This window comes from Anguilla rostrata, unplaced genomic scaffold (genome assembly GCF_018555375.3).
Source record: "Anguilla rostrata isolate EN2019 unplaced genomic scaffold, ASM1855537v3 scaf0934, whole genome shotgun sequence".
NCBI classification, from domain to species: domain Eukaryota; kingdom Metazoa; phylum Chordata; class Actinopteri; order Anguilliformes; family Anguillidae; genus Anguilla; species Anguilla rostrata.
In genome coordinates, this window is record NW_026986305.1 from 120,003 (window position 1) to 134,517 (window position 14,515).

The 14,515-nt window shown below is 40.8% G+C and overlaps 1 protein-coding gene across 14 annotated transcripts in view; it reads left to right on the forward strand.

Annotated features, from left to right (window-relative positions):
- The window catches only part of LOC135246809 (NACHT, LRR and PYD domains-containing protein 12-like), a 140,719-nt gene that overhangs the window by 106,157 nt on the left and 20,047 nt on the right, over window positions 1-14,515 (forward strand). For 13 of the 14 annotated variants that reach the window (XM_064320081.1, XM_064320080.1, XM_064320077.1 and 10 more), the window contains 2 exons: window positions 3,335-3,674; window positions 7,916-9,704. In XM_064320081.1, coding sequence (XP_064176151.1) covers window positions 3,335-3,674; window positions 7,916-9,704 — 2,129 coding nt within the window. Of the gene's footprint in view, window positions 1-3,334; window positions 3,675-7,915; window positions 9,709-14,515 lie in introns of those variants that run through there. The other variant, XM_064320092.1, reaches the window with a different exon arrangement.

Sequence of the window (14,515 nt, forward strand, 5' to 3'; positions counted from 1 at the left end):
CATGAGTCCATTAAATTATGTAAATGTTGTCAGACATTTACATACACAAAGTTTACATACACCTGCGCTAAAGACATTCAAACTAAATATTTCGCTACTCCACACATTTCATGTTACCATACATTTCCTGTGTTAAGTCAATTAGGGTATTTACTTTATTTCCATAAGAGGTAATTTCTAAATAAGAGACAGTTTTATTTCAGCTTTTATGTACTATATTAGATTTTCAGTGGGTCAAAAGTTTACATACACTTTGTAGTATTAAATTAAGCATTGCCTTTTAATTGCTTAATTTGAATCAAATGTTTGGGGTAGCCTTCCACAAGCTTCTCACAATTCTTTGCTGGAATTTTTTGCCTATTCCTCCTGACAGAACTGGTCAGGTTTGTGGGCTTCCTTGCTTGGACATGCTTTTTCAGTTCAGTCCACAAATTTTCTATGGAATTCAGGTCAGGGCTTTGTGATGGCCACTCCAATACTTTCACTTTGTTGTCTTTAAGCCATTTTGTTAAAACTTTGGAGGTATGCTTAGGATCATTGTCCTGCTGGAAGACCCATTTGCAACCAAGTTTAATCTTTCTAGCTGATGTTTTGAGGTGTTGCGTCAGTATTTCTAGATAATCTTCCTTCCTCAGCATGCCATATATTTTCTGAAGTGCACCAGTCCCTTTTCCAGTGAAACACCCCCACAACATTATGCTACCACCCCCATGCTTCACAGTTGGGATGGTGTTCTTTGGATTAAAAGCCTCACCCTTTTCCCTCCAAACATAGCGCTGATCATTATGGCTAAACAGTTCAATTTTTGTTTCATCTGACCAGAGAACAGTCCTCCAAAAGGCTTGGTATCCATCCTGGTGATCACCTGCAAACTTCATTCTGGCTTTTCTATTCGGTCTTGGAGTAGGGGCATAACCTACTTGCATAACAGAAAAACTGAGGTTGAATATCTTTAGAGTGTGTGTTAACTTTTGGCCTTAACTGTAAAGTAGGCAGTATACTTCGTACGAAGTAGAAGTTTTTTGAGCAAAATGAAGCAATCAGAACAACTGACGAGCAAAAAGTGTTGTGTGTTCGTACGGTGCAGTGTGCGACGGCCTCCAGGGAGAACTTTTCATTCTTTCTTGTTTTCCGACCTCCCCCTCTCAGCTATTGGTCCAAATATCACATAGTTGGTTACGTCACGGTTGAGAGTTCAGAGGGCTGAATTCACATGCTAATGTACAGAGAGTCAACGCCAATCTCTCTTCTGTAGAGATGGGAATTCTGTGAGTTCCCGCATGTTTGATGAATGGTGCTACTCGTTTCAGCAAGTCATCAAAACGCCTAGCACACATTCGGAAATAAGAGAAAGTGGACCCCCTCGTCTAAACTCGCATTTACTGAATGTACAGACAAAACTCTCATAACATTCTCCGTCCTACTCTAATTTAGAGGGTGAATGTACCATCTTCTTCACCCTTTTTCTTCTTTTGCATAACTAGATAAACTAAAGCTTTAAACACTTTAAACTTTTTGTTTTGTGTTGTGATCTTGCGTAGCCCTTCTCTTTATACATCCATGGCGTAGCCGCGAGACGGAGGTCTGGTTGAGATTCCAGCCCCGGTTAATAGCTGCCTCATAATTATTCACGCCCCAGCGGCGTGGAGTGACTTTAAACGGTGCGGTGGTCTCACTGAGTATACTGACAACAGTGTTCGTGGACATGTTCGCCGGTGGTTCTCAATCCTGAAGTTCTTTCTTCTTACTGAGTATACTGCCAGCTTAACTCACCATTTGGCTGTTCTCAGCCATAGGAAGCTTCAAAGTGCTCGGCCAGCATAGCCTGCAGATAAGACAATCAGGAGCTGGGGGGTTACATCTGAGGTGTGAATGTGTGTGTCTGTGTGTGTGTATGAGATAGGATGTCCATGCCCCTGCCCCCTCCTCTTTTTCACCAGTTAAAATATGCGGCTATCTTTTAGTTAAGTTTGTTTTTGGGAAACTTGGAAATAAGTTGTGTGACAGTTGGAAGTGGGCATCTGAGTCCTGCATCTAGGTTTGGCGTTCTACATTTCATCTCTGGTTCTTTTGGTTTCTGCATTTTGGATTTCTTTGGGACAAAAGCTCTGGTTTGGAATCTTCTTTCATTCATTTCTTGTGTGACTGTCTGTTACGGCCAGCTCAAAGTCCAAAAACAATCCAGAAAGTGATTTAAAAACACAAACCCAGGCATTTATTAATATAAATTATAAACTAAAGCACAAACTAAAACAAACAATAAAACAGAAAGTACACAAAACAAAACAAAACGATCTTCACAAAACCTGCAAACCACAAACACAATATCCCAACATTACATTACATTTATTTGGCTTTTATCCAAAGCGACGCACAAAAAAGTGCATTTCATGGTCATAGACAACTACAGAACACAGGTTCAATAAGATACAATACTTATTTTGTACAGCTATTTCTAGCCAAGAACACAGTGAACACTATTCTGACCTAACCTCTGCAAAGCCAACTAGGCAGAAGAATAAGCTACAGTATTAGGACAAATACAAATTACCAAAAAGTGGTGGGATGGGGCAACATGTAACAAGTGTCATAAAAAGGGGGGGGGGGTGGATTTAGAGTGAAATATACAGCGTGGTGGTAGTTAGTCCAGGTATAGTCTGAAGAGATGAGTCTTCAGGCCACGGCGGAAGATGGGTAGTGAGGGGGAGGTTCGGAGAGAGACGGGGAGTTCGTTCCACCACTGGGGAGCTAGGGTGGAGAAGCTCTGTGATCCCTTCGGGCGGGTGGGAGGGGTTACAAGACGCCCTGCTGCCGCAGAGCGGAGTGGTCGAGCAGGCACATAGAATTGAGTCATGTCCTGCAAGTAGATGGGGGCTGTCCTGTTGGCAGCAGTGTAGGCAAGGGTCAGGGCTTTGAACCGGATCCTGGCGGCGACCGGTAGCCAGTGGAGTGATCGCAGCAGAGGAGTGACGTGGGAGAATTTGGGAAGGTTGTAGATGAGACTAGTATTTTACACTGGGCCAACCTAAAAAATAAAGGTGTTTATAGGAGGGAAAAAACCAAACAAAACAAAATTCCTTCCTTCCATCTGTCTGGTCAGGGTTGTGTGGGGGCTGGAGCCTGTTATCCTGTGTGTTGGGTGGGTCCGGCCGGGATTTCTGTAACATTTATTTAATTATTATTTGATAATAATATTATTAATTGTCAATTATGACGAATTGACATACTTACCAACCCACCTTTTAATGTGTTTACTTCACATTGATACAGCACATCTCTTCATATGTTTATTTCACACACTGATACAGCACACCTCTTCATGTGTTTATTTCAGTCTCTCCCGCGCACTTTGATGAAGCTGAAGAAGGACAAAAAGTTGAAACTGTTTCAGAGCCATCTGAGTCAGGATTGCCCAGAATGCTTTCAGAGTCTGCCTGAAGATCCTTCTGCATTGTTTAAGTTCATGAAGATGAAGGAATTGTTCAAGAGTCATCAAATTGCTGATTACCCAGAATGCACCGAGAGAGAGCAGGAGGATCCTGAGGCCCTGTACATATTTGAGAAGATGTTGGAGACCTGTGGCAGTGAGGGGTCTCTGAAGATCACACTCCACATCCTGAGGAACATGAAGCAGAAGGATCCCACTGACTCACTGGAGAGAGATGAGCAGCACAGTAAGAGCTTTCTCTCGTTACTAATGTGCATCCATTCAAATGCTGAAATCAGTCATTGCATCCACACGTAATAGTGTTTACATTGACAACATTACATATAGAAAGTGTCACAACCAATGCGCACACAAAGGCATTTAAATTAAACTATAGCATGAAGCAGTGATTATGGGGGTAAGCAAATGTACATGAGATTAAATGTCCCTGAGGGGGATTCAAAGCAGGAACCTAGTGCTCAAAAGCCAGTGACTAAACCACTGTCCCATCAGACAGACTGCCCTGAGTTTGTATCCAGTGCTAAAGAGCACTCAGGATGAAAATATCAGATTTTACAGTTTTTCTCAATTGTTTAAACACGTTTTCTGAAACTATAGCTCAGTTTCTCAAAACTCTACACACAAAGCACAGCAACAGTTAAAGGAGTACCATGGTGGTTGAACGTGACACTTCCCAGTTGTCTTCAGGCAACAACAAAACAAATGTGCATAATTTTTTAATTCTTCAGTCATTTTAATGCACTTTAAAACGTATTTTTCTAAGCCTAAATTTCCCACGATAAAAATTCACCCGAACCGTCTGGGCGTGGTAATGAGAACTGTCAGTTAGCTATGATTGACAGACCGTGCCCCGTTTCCATAGCTACCCTCATGATACGCGCTCTCTTTGGGAGACTGAATTTTCACAAGCTAGCTAGCTTAGTAGGGCTAGTATATCAAGTATCGGTAGATAGCTAAGGTAAGGACGTTGACTTATATCCAATTATAATTTTTATATCTAGCTAGCCAAGTTAAGATAAAAGCACAACTATAACATCCTCATAAAAGCAAACTAGCAAGCTAACGTTATCGATAACATTGTCTTATGAAAGCAAACCTCCTAGCTAGCTAACGTTAACAGAAATAATCTAAAGGCACTCTAATTTTAGTGAACCTAACGTTAGTCAAATATTTGCATTGTCTGAACAGCAGGACGGTGTGTGCTGTCAGATTTCTTTACGGGGCGTGGAAATGGGAGTAGTTACTGTATTAGTGACGTAGCAAAATGACAACTTTCTCAACCGGTTGAAAATAGGACGATGAATTTAAAACGCATATTTCTCCAAAAATACAGAACGGACATATTTAATACTTTGCTCATTGTGTTTCTTCAATGCCTCTTGTGCAAATAGCACATAAAACCGAGAAAGTGTGAAAATCACCATGGTACTCCTTTAACCTTTTGCCAAAACTACACAAATCTCTTGCAAAATGCATTCATGCATTCAAAACTATGCTCTCTCTTCTCAAAACTGACTTTTTCCATCAAAATGATTCACACAGGCCTCATGAATAGGTCTTATTGAGCATTGATTTCACACTGGTGCGATAAATTTAAAAACACAACCATCAAAATACAGTATATATGTTCTGGCCTCATGAGGTCATGTTACATATTCAAGTGTATAAAATCGTGTAAAAATTGCTTATTTTTTATCCTTTTTTGAAGTTTTAGTTTTCTTTCCGAGGGGTCCCAAAATAGACTGCAATTTTACAGTAAATATAAAGACTGTTGCCATGATACAATACAGTAAATATATCATCATATAAATAGTGCATTTGCTAGGTAAATCTAATTCAGTACAGTACAGCAAAGTGTGTGAACTGTTATCAGTTTGAGTGTTGTTATTGTGTATGATACAATGCACATTTACTGTATTGTCCTGCCAATGAGGTCCAGTTGGGCTGCACTCACAACCCAGGTTCCATCAAGAGTCATACTGAACATTGTTAGAAGTGTTTTTTCATTTTCCTTATCAGTGCAATTATGAGTTTTGCCAAAATAGATAACATTTGTGTCTTCTCAAAACTAGAACATGCTTGTGGGCAATGGATGTGATGATGTGTTATCATATATGAAATCAATGAACAAATTCAAAAAGGTAACAAAGCAAATCTTTATTTGTTACTGTAAAATAAATCTTTGTTCAGCAGACTGCAAAAATAAAAATTGTAGTTTGTAGGCCTGCTGTAAAAAACAAACAAAAAAAAGTGATCAACCAAAGTTGACCGTATTTCATTTGAAATATTAGCTTGTCTCCCTCTTCTTCATCCACCTCGTCCACCTCATACACGTACACCTCCTCCTCTACCTCTACCTCTCTGTGCTGTGTGTTGCTCCATTGTTTTCCAACACAATAGAGGTCATCTGAGGTCTCTTTTATGCTCCGACAGATAATTGAAAAGTTTAGCCAATTGAGTTTGAGAAGGTGTGGCATGAGTGAGACCAATTGGTACTTAAAGTTTGGCATTTGAAGGCCAGTGTTTTCCATGTGAACAAACAAGGCTTGATTATGAAAATTGTGATAAATGATGAGATTTTGTGTGTAGAGTTGTGCAAAAATGTGATTTAGAATTGCTATTTAAGTGAAAACAAAGGACTTGTGCTTTGAGTTTTGCGGAAATAGTCTTTGTTGTTGACACATGAGCTTCAAGTTTTCACCATCGTGCGCATAGTTCCAGTTTTAGTGTGTAAACATTTGAGAAAAACTGTATTAGCTAACACCATGTCTACTATAGCTGTCTCTTGCTCATTTGTGAATATACGAGCTCTGCCACCACTTGCTGGTCGTCTTTCAATTCTGTGAAAAGAAAGTATATATAGGCTACACATTTCAGAAATGTAAGACACAAAATAATAGTACTGTATACTATGCATCTCAGTAGTGTACTCTAATAGAAGACAATTGAAGTGGTTACTCACCTATTCTCATCTCTAAAAGCCCGGATAACAGAGGCCACGGTGAAGCGGCTCAAATTCGGCTGCACTCGCCTCCCAGCTTCGGTCATGGTCAACCCATGGTTGCTTACATGATCAACTAAAGTTGCACGTATTTCGTTTGAAATATTCGCGCCTCTGCCTTGCCTCGCCTTGCTCTGCCTTGCCTCTCTCTGCTCTGCCTCTGCTCGCCTCTGCTCTGCCTCTGCCTCTGCTCTGCCTCGCTCTGCCTTGCCTCGCCTCTGCCTCGCTCTGCTCTCTGGTTCTGTGTTGCTCCATTGTTTTACACACAATAGAGGTCACTGAGGTCTCTTTATGCTTGGCAGAAATTGAAATTTAGCCAATTGAGTTTGAGCGTGTGTGTGAGTGAGACCAATGGTAATTAGAGTTTGGCATTTGAAGGCCAGTGTTTCCATGGAAACAAGGCTTGATATCAAATTGTGCTAAATATGAAATTGTGTGTAGAGTTTGCAAAATTGATTTAGATTGTATTGAGTGAAAACAAAGAATGTGCTAGAGTTTGCGAATAGTCTTTGTTGTTGACACACGAGCTTCAAGTTTTCACCATCGTGTGCATAATTCCAGTTTTAGTGTTTAAACATTTGAGAAAAACTTTTAAAGACTTTACCACAAGGACACGTCCACAAAATAAACCTGAGAAATGAAGTGTAGAAGGACATTTGAACCCATTTTCAGTTTTTTCCTTAATCTTTATTGTACAAATGCAACAGTATGTACTTTCATGCAGATTTGTTTTATTTATGATGAATTACAATTGTGAGTTATGTAATACTGTGTGTGAGGTGCATAACACACTGTGAGAGAAGTGTGTAATGCTGTGTGAGGTGTGTAACACTGTGAGAGAGGTGTGTAATGCTGTGTGAGAGGTGTGTAACACTGTGAGAGAAGTGTGTGATGCTGTGTGAGAGGTGTGTAACACTGTGAGAGAGGTGTGTAATGCTGTGTGAGGTGTGTAACACACTGTGAGAGAAGTGTGTGATGCTGTGTGAGAGGTGTGTAACACTGTGAGAGAAGTGTGTGATGCTGTGTGAGAGGTGTGTAACACTGAGAGAAGTGTGTAATGCTGTGTGAGGTGTGTAACACACTGTGAGAGAAGTGTGTGATGCTGTGTGAGAGGTGTGTAATGCTGTGTGAGAGGTGTGTAACTGTGAGAGAAGTGTGTGATGCTGTGAGAGAGGTGTGTAACTGTGAGAGAAGTGTGTGATGCTGTGAGAGAGGTGTGTAACACTGTGAGAGAGGTGTGTAACATGGGAGAGAAGGTATGATGTGTAGAGAGTGTAACTGTGGAGAGTGTGTACTGTGCAGAGGTGTGCAATGCTGTATGATGTATGTAACACCGATGTGTGTGAAATACTGTGAAAACTAAATGCATTAATATTTTCATTGGCTTTTTTTTGTTAAAAGCCGTTTTTGAGTGGAAAATGTTTCACATCTTTAAAATTATTATTTCTCATATTTCCTCTCTTCAGATGAATCCATAAAAAGAGCGCAGCAGGAACTGAAAACTCATCTGAAGAAGAAGTTTGAATGCATATTTGGAGGTTTAGCAAAGCAGGGCCACCCAGCCCTCCTCAATGAGATCTATACAGAGCTCTACATCACAGAGGGGGGAAGTGGGGGGGTCAATAATGAACACGAGGTCAGACAGATTGAGACAGCATCCAAGAGACAAACCACACAGGAGACTGCAATCCTCTGCAATGACATCTTTAAGCCTTTACCTGGACAAGAGAAACCCAGAACTGTGCTTACAAAGGGCATCGCTGGCATTGGGAAAACTGTCTCTGTGCAGAAGTTCATTCTGGACTGGGCAGAAGGAAAAGCCAATCAGGACATTGATTTCATCTTCACTCTCCCTTTCCGAGATCTGAATTTGAAGAAGGAAAGAGTATTCAGTCTGATGCAACTTCTGCAGCACTACTTTCCACAACTGAAAGAGATGAAAAGTGTTGAAGGTGATGAAGTCAAAATTTTGTTTATCTTTGATGGACTGGATGAATGTCGACTTCCTCTAGATTTCCAAAGCAATGAGATCTGCTGTGATACAACAGAGTCATCATCAGTGGATGTGCTGCTGACCAACCTCATTAAGGGGAATCTGCTTCCCTCTGCTCTCCTCTGGATCACATCCCGACCAGCAGCAGCCAATCAGATCCCTCCTGAGTGTGTCTACCAGGTGACAGAGGTTCGAGGGTTCAATGACCCACAGAAGGAGGAGTACTTCAGGAAGAGAATCAGAGATCAGAACCAGGCCAGCAGAATTATCTCACACATAAAGTCATCCCGGAGTCTCTACATCATGTGTCACATACCAGTCTTCTGCACGATTTCTGCTACTGTTCTGGAGACAATGTTGGGTAAAGTAGGGAGTGGAGATCTGCCCAAAACTCTGACTGAAATGTACACACACTTCCTGCTCATTCAGACTAATGTGAAGAATCAGAAGTATCATGGCACTGATGAGACAGACCCAAAGAAGATGTCAGCATCAGATACAGAGATCATCCTGAAACTGGGGCAGCTGGCTTTTCTACAGCTGGAAAAGGGCAATCTGATATTCTATGAAGAGGACCTGAGAGAGAGTGGCATTGATGTCAGCGAAGCTTCAGTGTACTCTGGGGTGTGTACAGAGATCTTTAAAGAGGAGTTTGGATTGTATCAGGAGAAGGTCTACTGCTTTGTGCACCTGAGCATTCAAGAGTATCTGGCCGCCTTGTTTGTATTTAAATCATGTGTAAAAGAGAACAGAAATTTACTCAGAGCAGAAGAATCAAAACCTCACAGTGCCAGAGTGCAGCTGTCTGAGTTACACAGGAGTGCAGTGGATCAGGCCTTAGAGAGTAAGAATGGACACCTGGACCTTTTCCTCCGATTCCTTCTTGGCCTCTCTCTGGACTCCATTCAGATGCTCTTCAGAGGACTACTGACACAGACAGGAAGCAGATCACAGAGCATTAAGAAAACAGCCCAGTACATTAAGGAGAGGATCAGAAAAGAATCTTCAGCAGAGAGGATCATCAATCTGTTCCACTGTCTCAGTGAACTGAATGACAACTCTCTAGTAGAGGAAATCCAGAATTCCTTCAGATCAGGAAAACTTTCTGGTAAAAAGCTGAAACCAGACCAGTGTTCAGCTCTGGCCTTTGTGTTACTGATGTCAGAGGAGGTCCTGGATGAGTTTGACTTCAAGACCTACAACATATCAGCAGCAGGTCATCAGAGACTGCTACCAGTAATCAGGAACTGCAGGAAGGCCATGTGAGTATTATGTCATTAATAATGTAGATGACTGACAGTGTATTTTCACACTTTCCATTTCTAGTGAGAATAAAGTGCAGGGCAAGAGAAAATTTGGTTAAAAAAAAGATTTCTAAATCAAGATGTTTTAACTTGTGCCCTAATTTAATGTCTTGTATCCAGAACATAAGCAGCATCAAATGCAAAACCTCAGCACTTACTATATATTTTATTTAATTTACTATTATTATTTGCTAATTTAATACATTTACTAATTATTTGCAAGGATTGCAATTATGAAATAACTAAGGAGTTAATTGATAGGCAGAGTAATCTGATGGATCAACCTTTGTCAGAACATACAATTCAAGCAGATTAAAATGAAGAGATGCCATATTAAGTTACAATATTAAGAAAAGGTGCCCTATTTTGGTGACAGCATAGGCACAAACACACTCAGAATTGCTTGTGTCATATTTTTCAATTTCACCATGGTTAATAGTTTTATGGTCTGCGGTTAATCTGCTTGTGTCAACATGGGTTTGTTGGTGCAATCGGGGATGTGTCAATAGAAACATTCGGCACTGTGTGAGTTTGGTGTTGAATAATGCGTTTGCAGTTAAACCAACCCATACCAGGTTTTAACTTGTGCTATTTTGGTATCATTATAACTGTGCCACACATGTGAATTTATAAACACATAACACAGATACAAGAAATATATTTGTTTATTTTGCTGGTCAGAGAAAATTCCCTTTGCGCGATGAGGTGTATCTTATAAGAAATAGGATTTATTTCTGCTGAAAGAGTCCGGGACCTACACGCAACACCGTAGATAAGGCCGAACTGAAGAAAGCAGGGGCGGTCCCTGATTTTATAAGCAAAAAGTGTCTTAACTGTAAAGCATAAAGTAAGATTTAACAAAGTAAATGATTAGCTATGTCTTGTCTAACATGAGATACTACATAGGCACCTGGTGATCTGGTGGCCGCTTAGTCTAAACAGGCTTTTAAATCAGAAATAATAGTTTAGTCTTTGATCTATCAGTTGCTTTCAGAGTCCTGGGCAGCATGGCGTCATAGCCGGATCCTCCTTTATCAGGATGGCAGGGGGAGAACGAGGTGAAAGGCCAGGACTCCCAGTTCAGGATGGAGGGGGGGGAGAACGAGGTGAAAGGTTTCTAGAAAGGCATAAAAAGACAGAGAGAAGAACACGCACATGCATAGACACACTTATAGGCTATATTTCAAACTTGTTGTTGTCCTTGGGAGGTTCGTGGCCTGGAGGGTCCCTGCTGCAAGGAATTTAGAGTGGCACTTAAGGTGGTACCATAATTTTAGTTATGCTAGAGAACACTCTCCTCCCTTCAATTACAATTTAACTATTTTAAAGGAAAGTTGTCTTCAGTTATGCAGTCCAATGCTGGCTATTTAGGCAGTGGAGTTAATTGTGTAAGCTACTTTAATGAGATAGTTGGGACCTTTCCACCCCTCAGATAGTGTTTACAATGAGCCTAGCCCATCTTATCAAGTGCATGTTTGAAATGAATGACACTTAGTTGAAGTACAGCATTTTTTTGTTCATTTTAAATAGTGGTATGATAAAAATTGACAGCGAAGAAGTTAATTCATACAAAATCACTGTCTTTTTTCCTGTCCTCTGGTGCACAAGTGTGATGCCTGCCTAGCTGAAACAGTAGCGGCAGCAGCAGGATGGAGAGCCCGACTGGAGGCTGTCTCTGCCAGCTGCCTTCTGCTCCTGGCCAGACTGGGAATATTCTCCCTGCAGAACTGTTCATGGGAATAGAACCGTTTATTATACCTCTTAGCACTGGCATATGAACATAAAATACACTGTTTTTGTTTAAATATTAACAAAATAATGAATCTAAACTGTTCAGTTTCATCATCTTCATTGGTTTGTAGAGGCCCTCATAATGGTTGTAATTGTTTATAACATTGGGCAGAGAAAATTTTTCCCTTAGAATAACCAGCACGATGAGGTATATCCATGTAAGAAATAGGGTTTATTTCTGCAGAAAGAATCAGACCACACACAAGATGATAGCCTGACTGAAAGGCAGTCCTGTTTCATAAGCAATTTAATAACTCTATCACTCTGATTGATAAACAGTGTATCGGTCCCTGCTTATAGCAAAAGTGGTAACAATCATCCATTCTACATCGATTGGCAAAAAAAAGATGTAAGTCTTAGCCTGCTTTAAAATGGTTAACAATAACATACACAATTCTACATCTGATTGGCACAAACAACAAGATGGATAAGTCTGGTCCCTGCTTTTATTAGCAAAAAGTGGTTAACAATAACATACATAATTCTGATTGGTACATGGTTAATACATATGCATCTCGTGAGATTTAACAAAATAAATGATTGGCTGTGCCTAGTCATATAGCATGAATACTGAATAAGCACACGGTGACCTCTTAGTCTTCAGCATTGCATAAACTAGCTTTATATCAGAAATAATAGTTTGGTCTTTTATCTATTGGTTGCTTTCAGAGTCCTGGGTAGCATGGCATCATAGCCGGTTCCTCCCTGGCAGGATGGCAGGGGGAGGATAAGGAGGCAGGCCAAGCTCACCAGTTTGGACTTCTAGAAATACATAAGAGACAGAGAGAAAGAAACACAGACACACACATAGACACACACACACACACACACATATATTTTTAACTTGGGAGGTCTGGTGCCTGGAGACGGAGGGGCCCTGCTGCAAGGTCTAGGAATTTAGTGTTGTACAGACTTCTAGTTATGCTAGAGAACAGTCTCCTCCCTTCAGTGGAGATGATCACAACACACTTGCTCTTCAGTCATGGTGACATTAGCATTTGGCTGTGTTTCCTAAAGGGAAAGAAATGGGGTGATCTGATAGGCAATAATGAAACTAAATCCAACCACACCCACAGAACCCACAGAAATGAACCATTTATTCTTATTGAACCAGCCTCTTTTGCGACTGTGACTGTAGCGAGTTGTGCTAGTGCCTGGAGTCAAGAAATTACTGAAATACCCAAATTCACCAGCGCCTTACATTGCTGCTAGTGTTTGACAGTTGTGCTTTGACTGAGAAAATAGGGCCCAATTAAACATCTAATTTAATAACACAGGCTCAACTGCATGATCAAAAACAAAATTAGACAGTCCTGGAAATGAAGTAAAAGATAATCATGAAAGAAACGAATGGAAGACACATTAAAACTGATCAAAGCCAAAGACACACAGCTAAGAAGAAAGACAAAGCTGAGACAAGACCAAAGGCTCATGTTTGCTTAAAAAGTCAACACTTTACAGCCAATTTTTCAATCAACATTTGTCTTTAACTTGGACTTTGACCAGTAAATGCACTTTACACCTTTTCTTCGCAAACTCAGTTTGGTGAAGTTCTAGTTATGGCTGTGTTTGCCAGACTGTTTGTGAAGAAAAAACAATCCTTGCTTTTAATTGTAAGTTTTAATAGTAAATTAAGAACAAATGTTGTTTGAATCCCATTCCTTCTATTCATGGTCAATGCACAATTAATTCATGAATAATTAGAAAAGAATAAAGGAGAGACTTATCTATCCACCTCTTTATATTTTCGTTTTAAGCCACTTTGCAGGATAAAACTTCTTTTCAATGTTATGATTAAAATTATGTTAAGTTTGGTTTGAGAGGGATACATTTGGTTATTAATTAAATGTTTGTGTTTCTGTATTGGGAGACTAAACCAGGCAGTAAATGCTCTATGTTTAAAGGCCAGTAGCACCATCCTGGTCTCTGCTTTATTCTGCTGACCCAGAATCTCCAGCATAGTGCCTGTAGATAGAGTGAAAATAGGAAGGTAGAGGAATTGTAGGATATAATGGATGCCAGAGTGAAGTCTTCTCGGGGAACTGTTAAATTAGCCTCAAACCCCAGTGCCTGATCTTGAGTTAATTCTGCAGCTTATCTCAGAGAATCCATAATAACAGACGTTGTTTCCAGAGGTAGTTTGGAACTCTTCACTATACCAGCTCTTACAGTTGACTGGAGCAGCTCTAGCAGGAAAGACATTTGATGAACTGACTTGCCTCAGCCGGAGACTTGAAAAGGTGTCGTACATCATCGTGAGTGAGCTTGAGCGTGGCTGAGTATATTAGGAACGTCTGGAGACCGCGATCACAGGTTACTGCCAGCAGAGAAGAGAAGGCTGTGCCGCTGTGCTGTGTAATCGCTGAAGTCTGGATAAAAACTAATGACTATCTTGTTAAACTTCACTGGTGATTTCCTGGCGGCTTGCGAAATATGCTGTCGATCCGTGAACCCCAGCAGATTAATAATCAATGTTCCAGGCCTGTCTGCTGTTTTTGATCAGCTGCCATAGAAACGGTGAGCCCTCATTACTTCTATAGTCCTGTCAGCCAGAGAGGGGAACCACTCTTTGAAGGAATTGGTAAGAAAACCAACCGGGTCTGATCCTTCAGAATTCTCCAGTAGGTTAACAATGAGAAGGTTGCATCACCTGCTCCTATCCTCCAGCTCCGCCATTTTAGCCTCAAGCTGATCCTGTTTGGCTGGGTGCAGCGAGGCAGCGATTTCAGCTAGTTTAACTTTGGCTTTCAAACCGGCAAATTCAGCCTGTAGCTCTTTCATGCCATTTCAGCTCGTATGGACCGGGTTTCGTCCTTGATCCGGGAGAGCTGTGTCTCAAAATATTGTCTGTGTTTTTCTAACACAGCCTCTACAAAGGCTGTTAGCATGATACAGGATTCCTTATTATGTCCCTTTCGGGGCGAGTCTTGCCTGAAAGGGTCTTTGTTTTTGAAGAAATGGACATATTTTATATATTG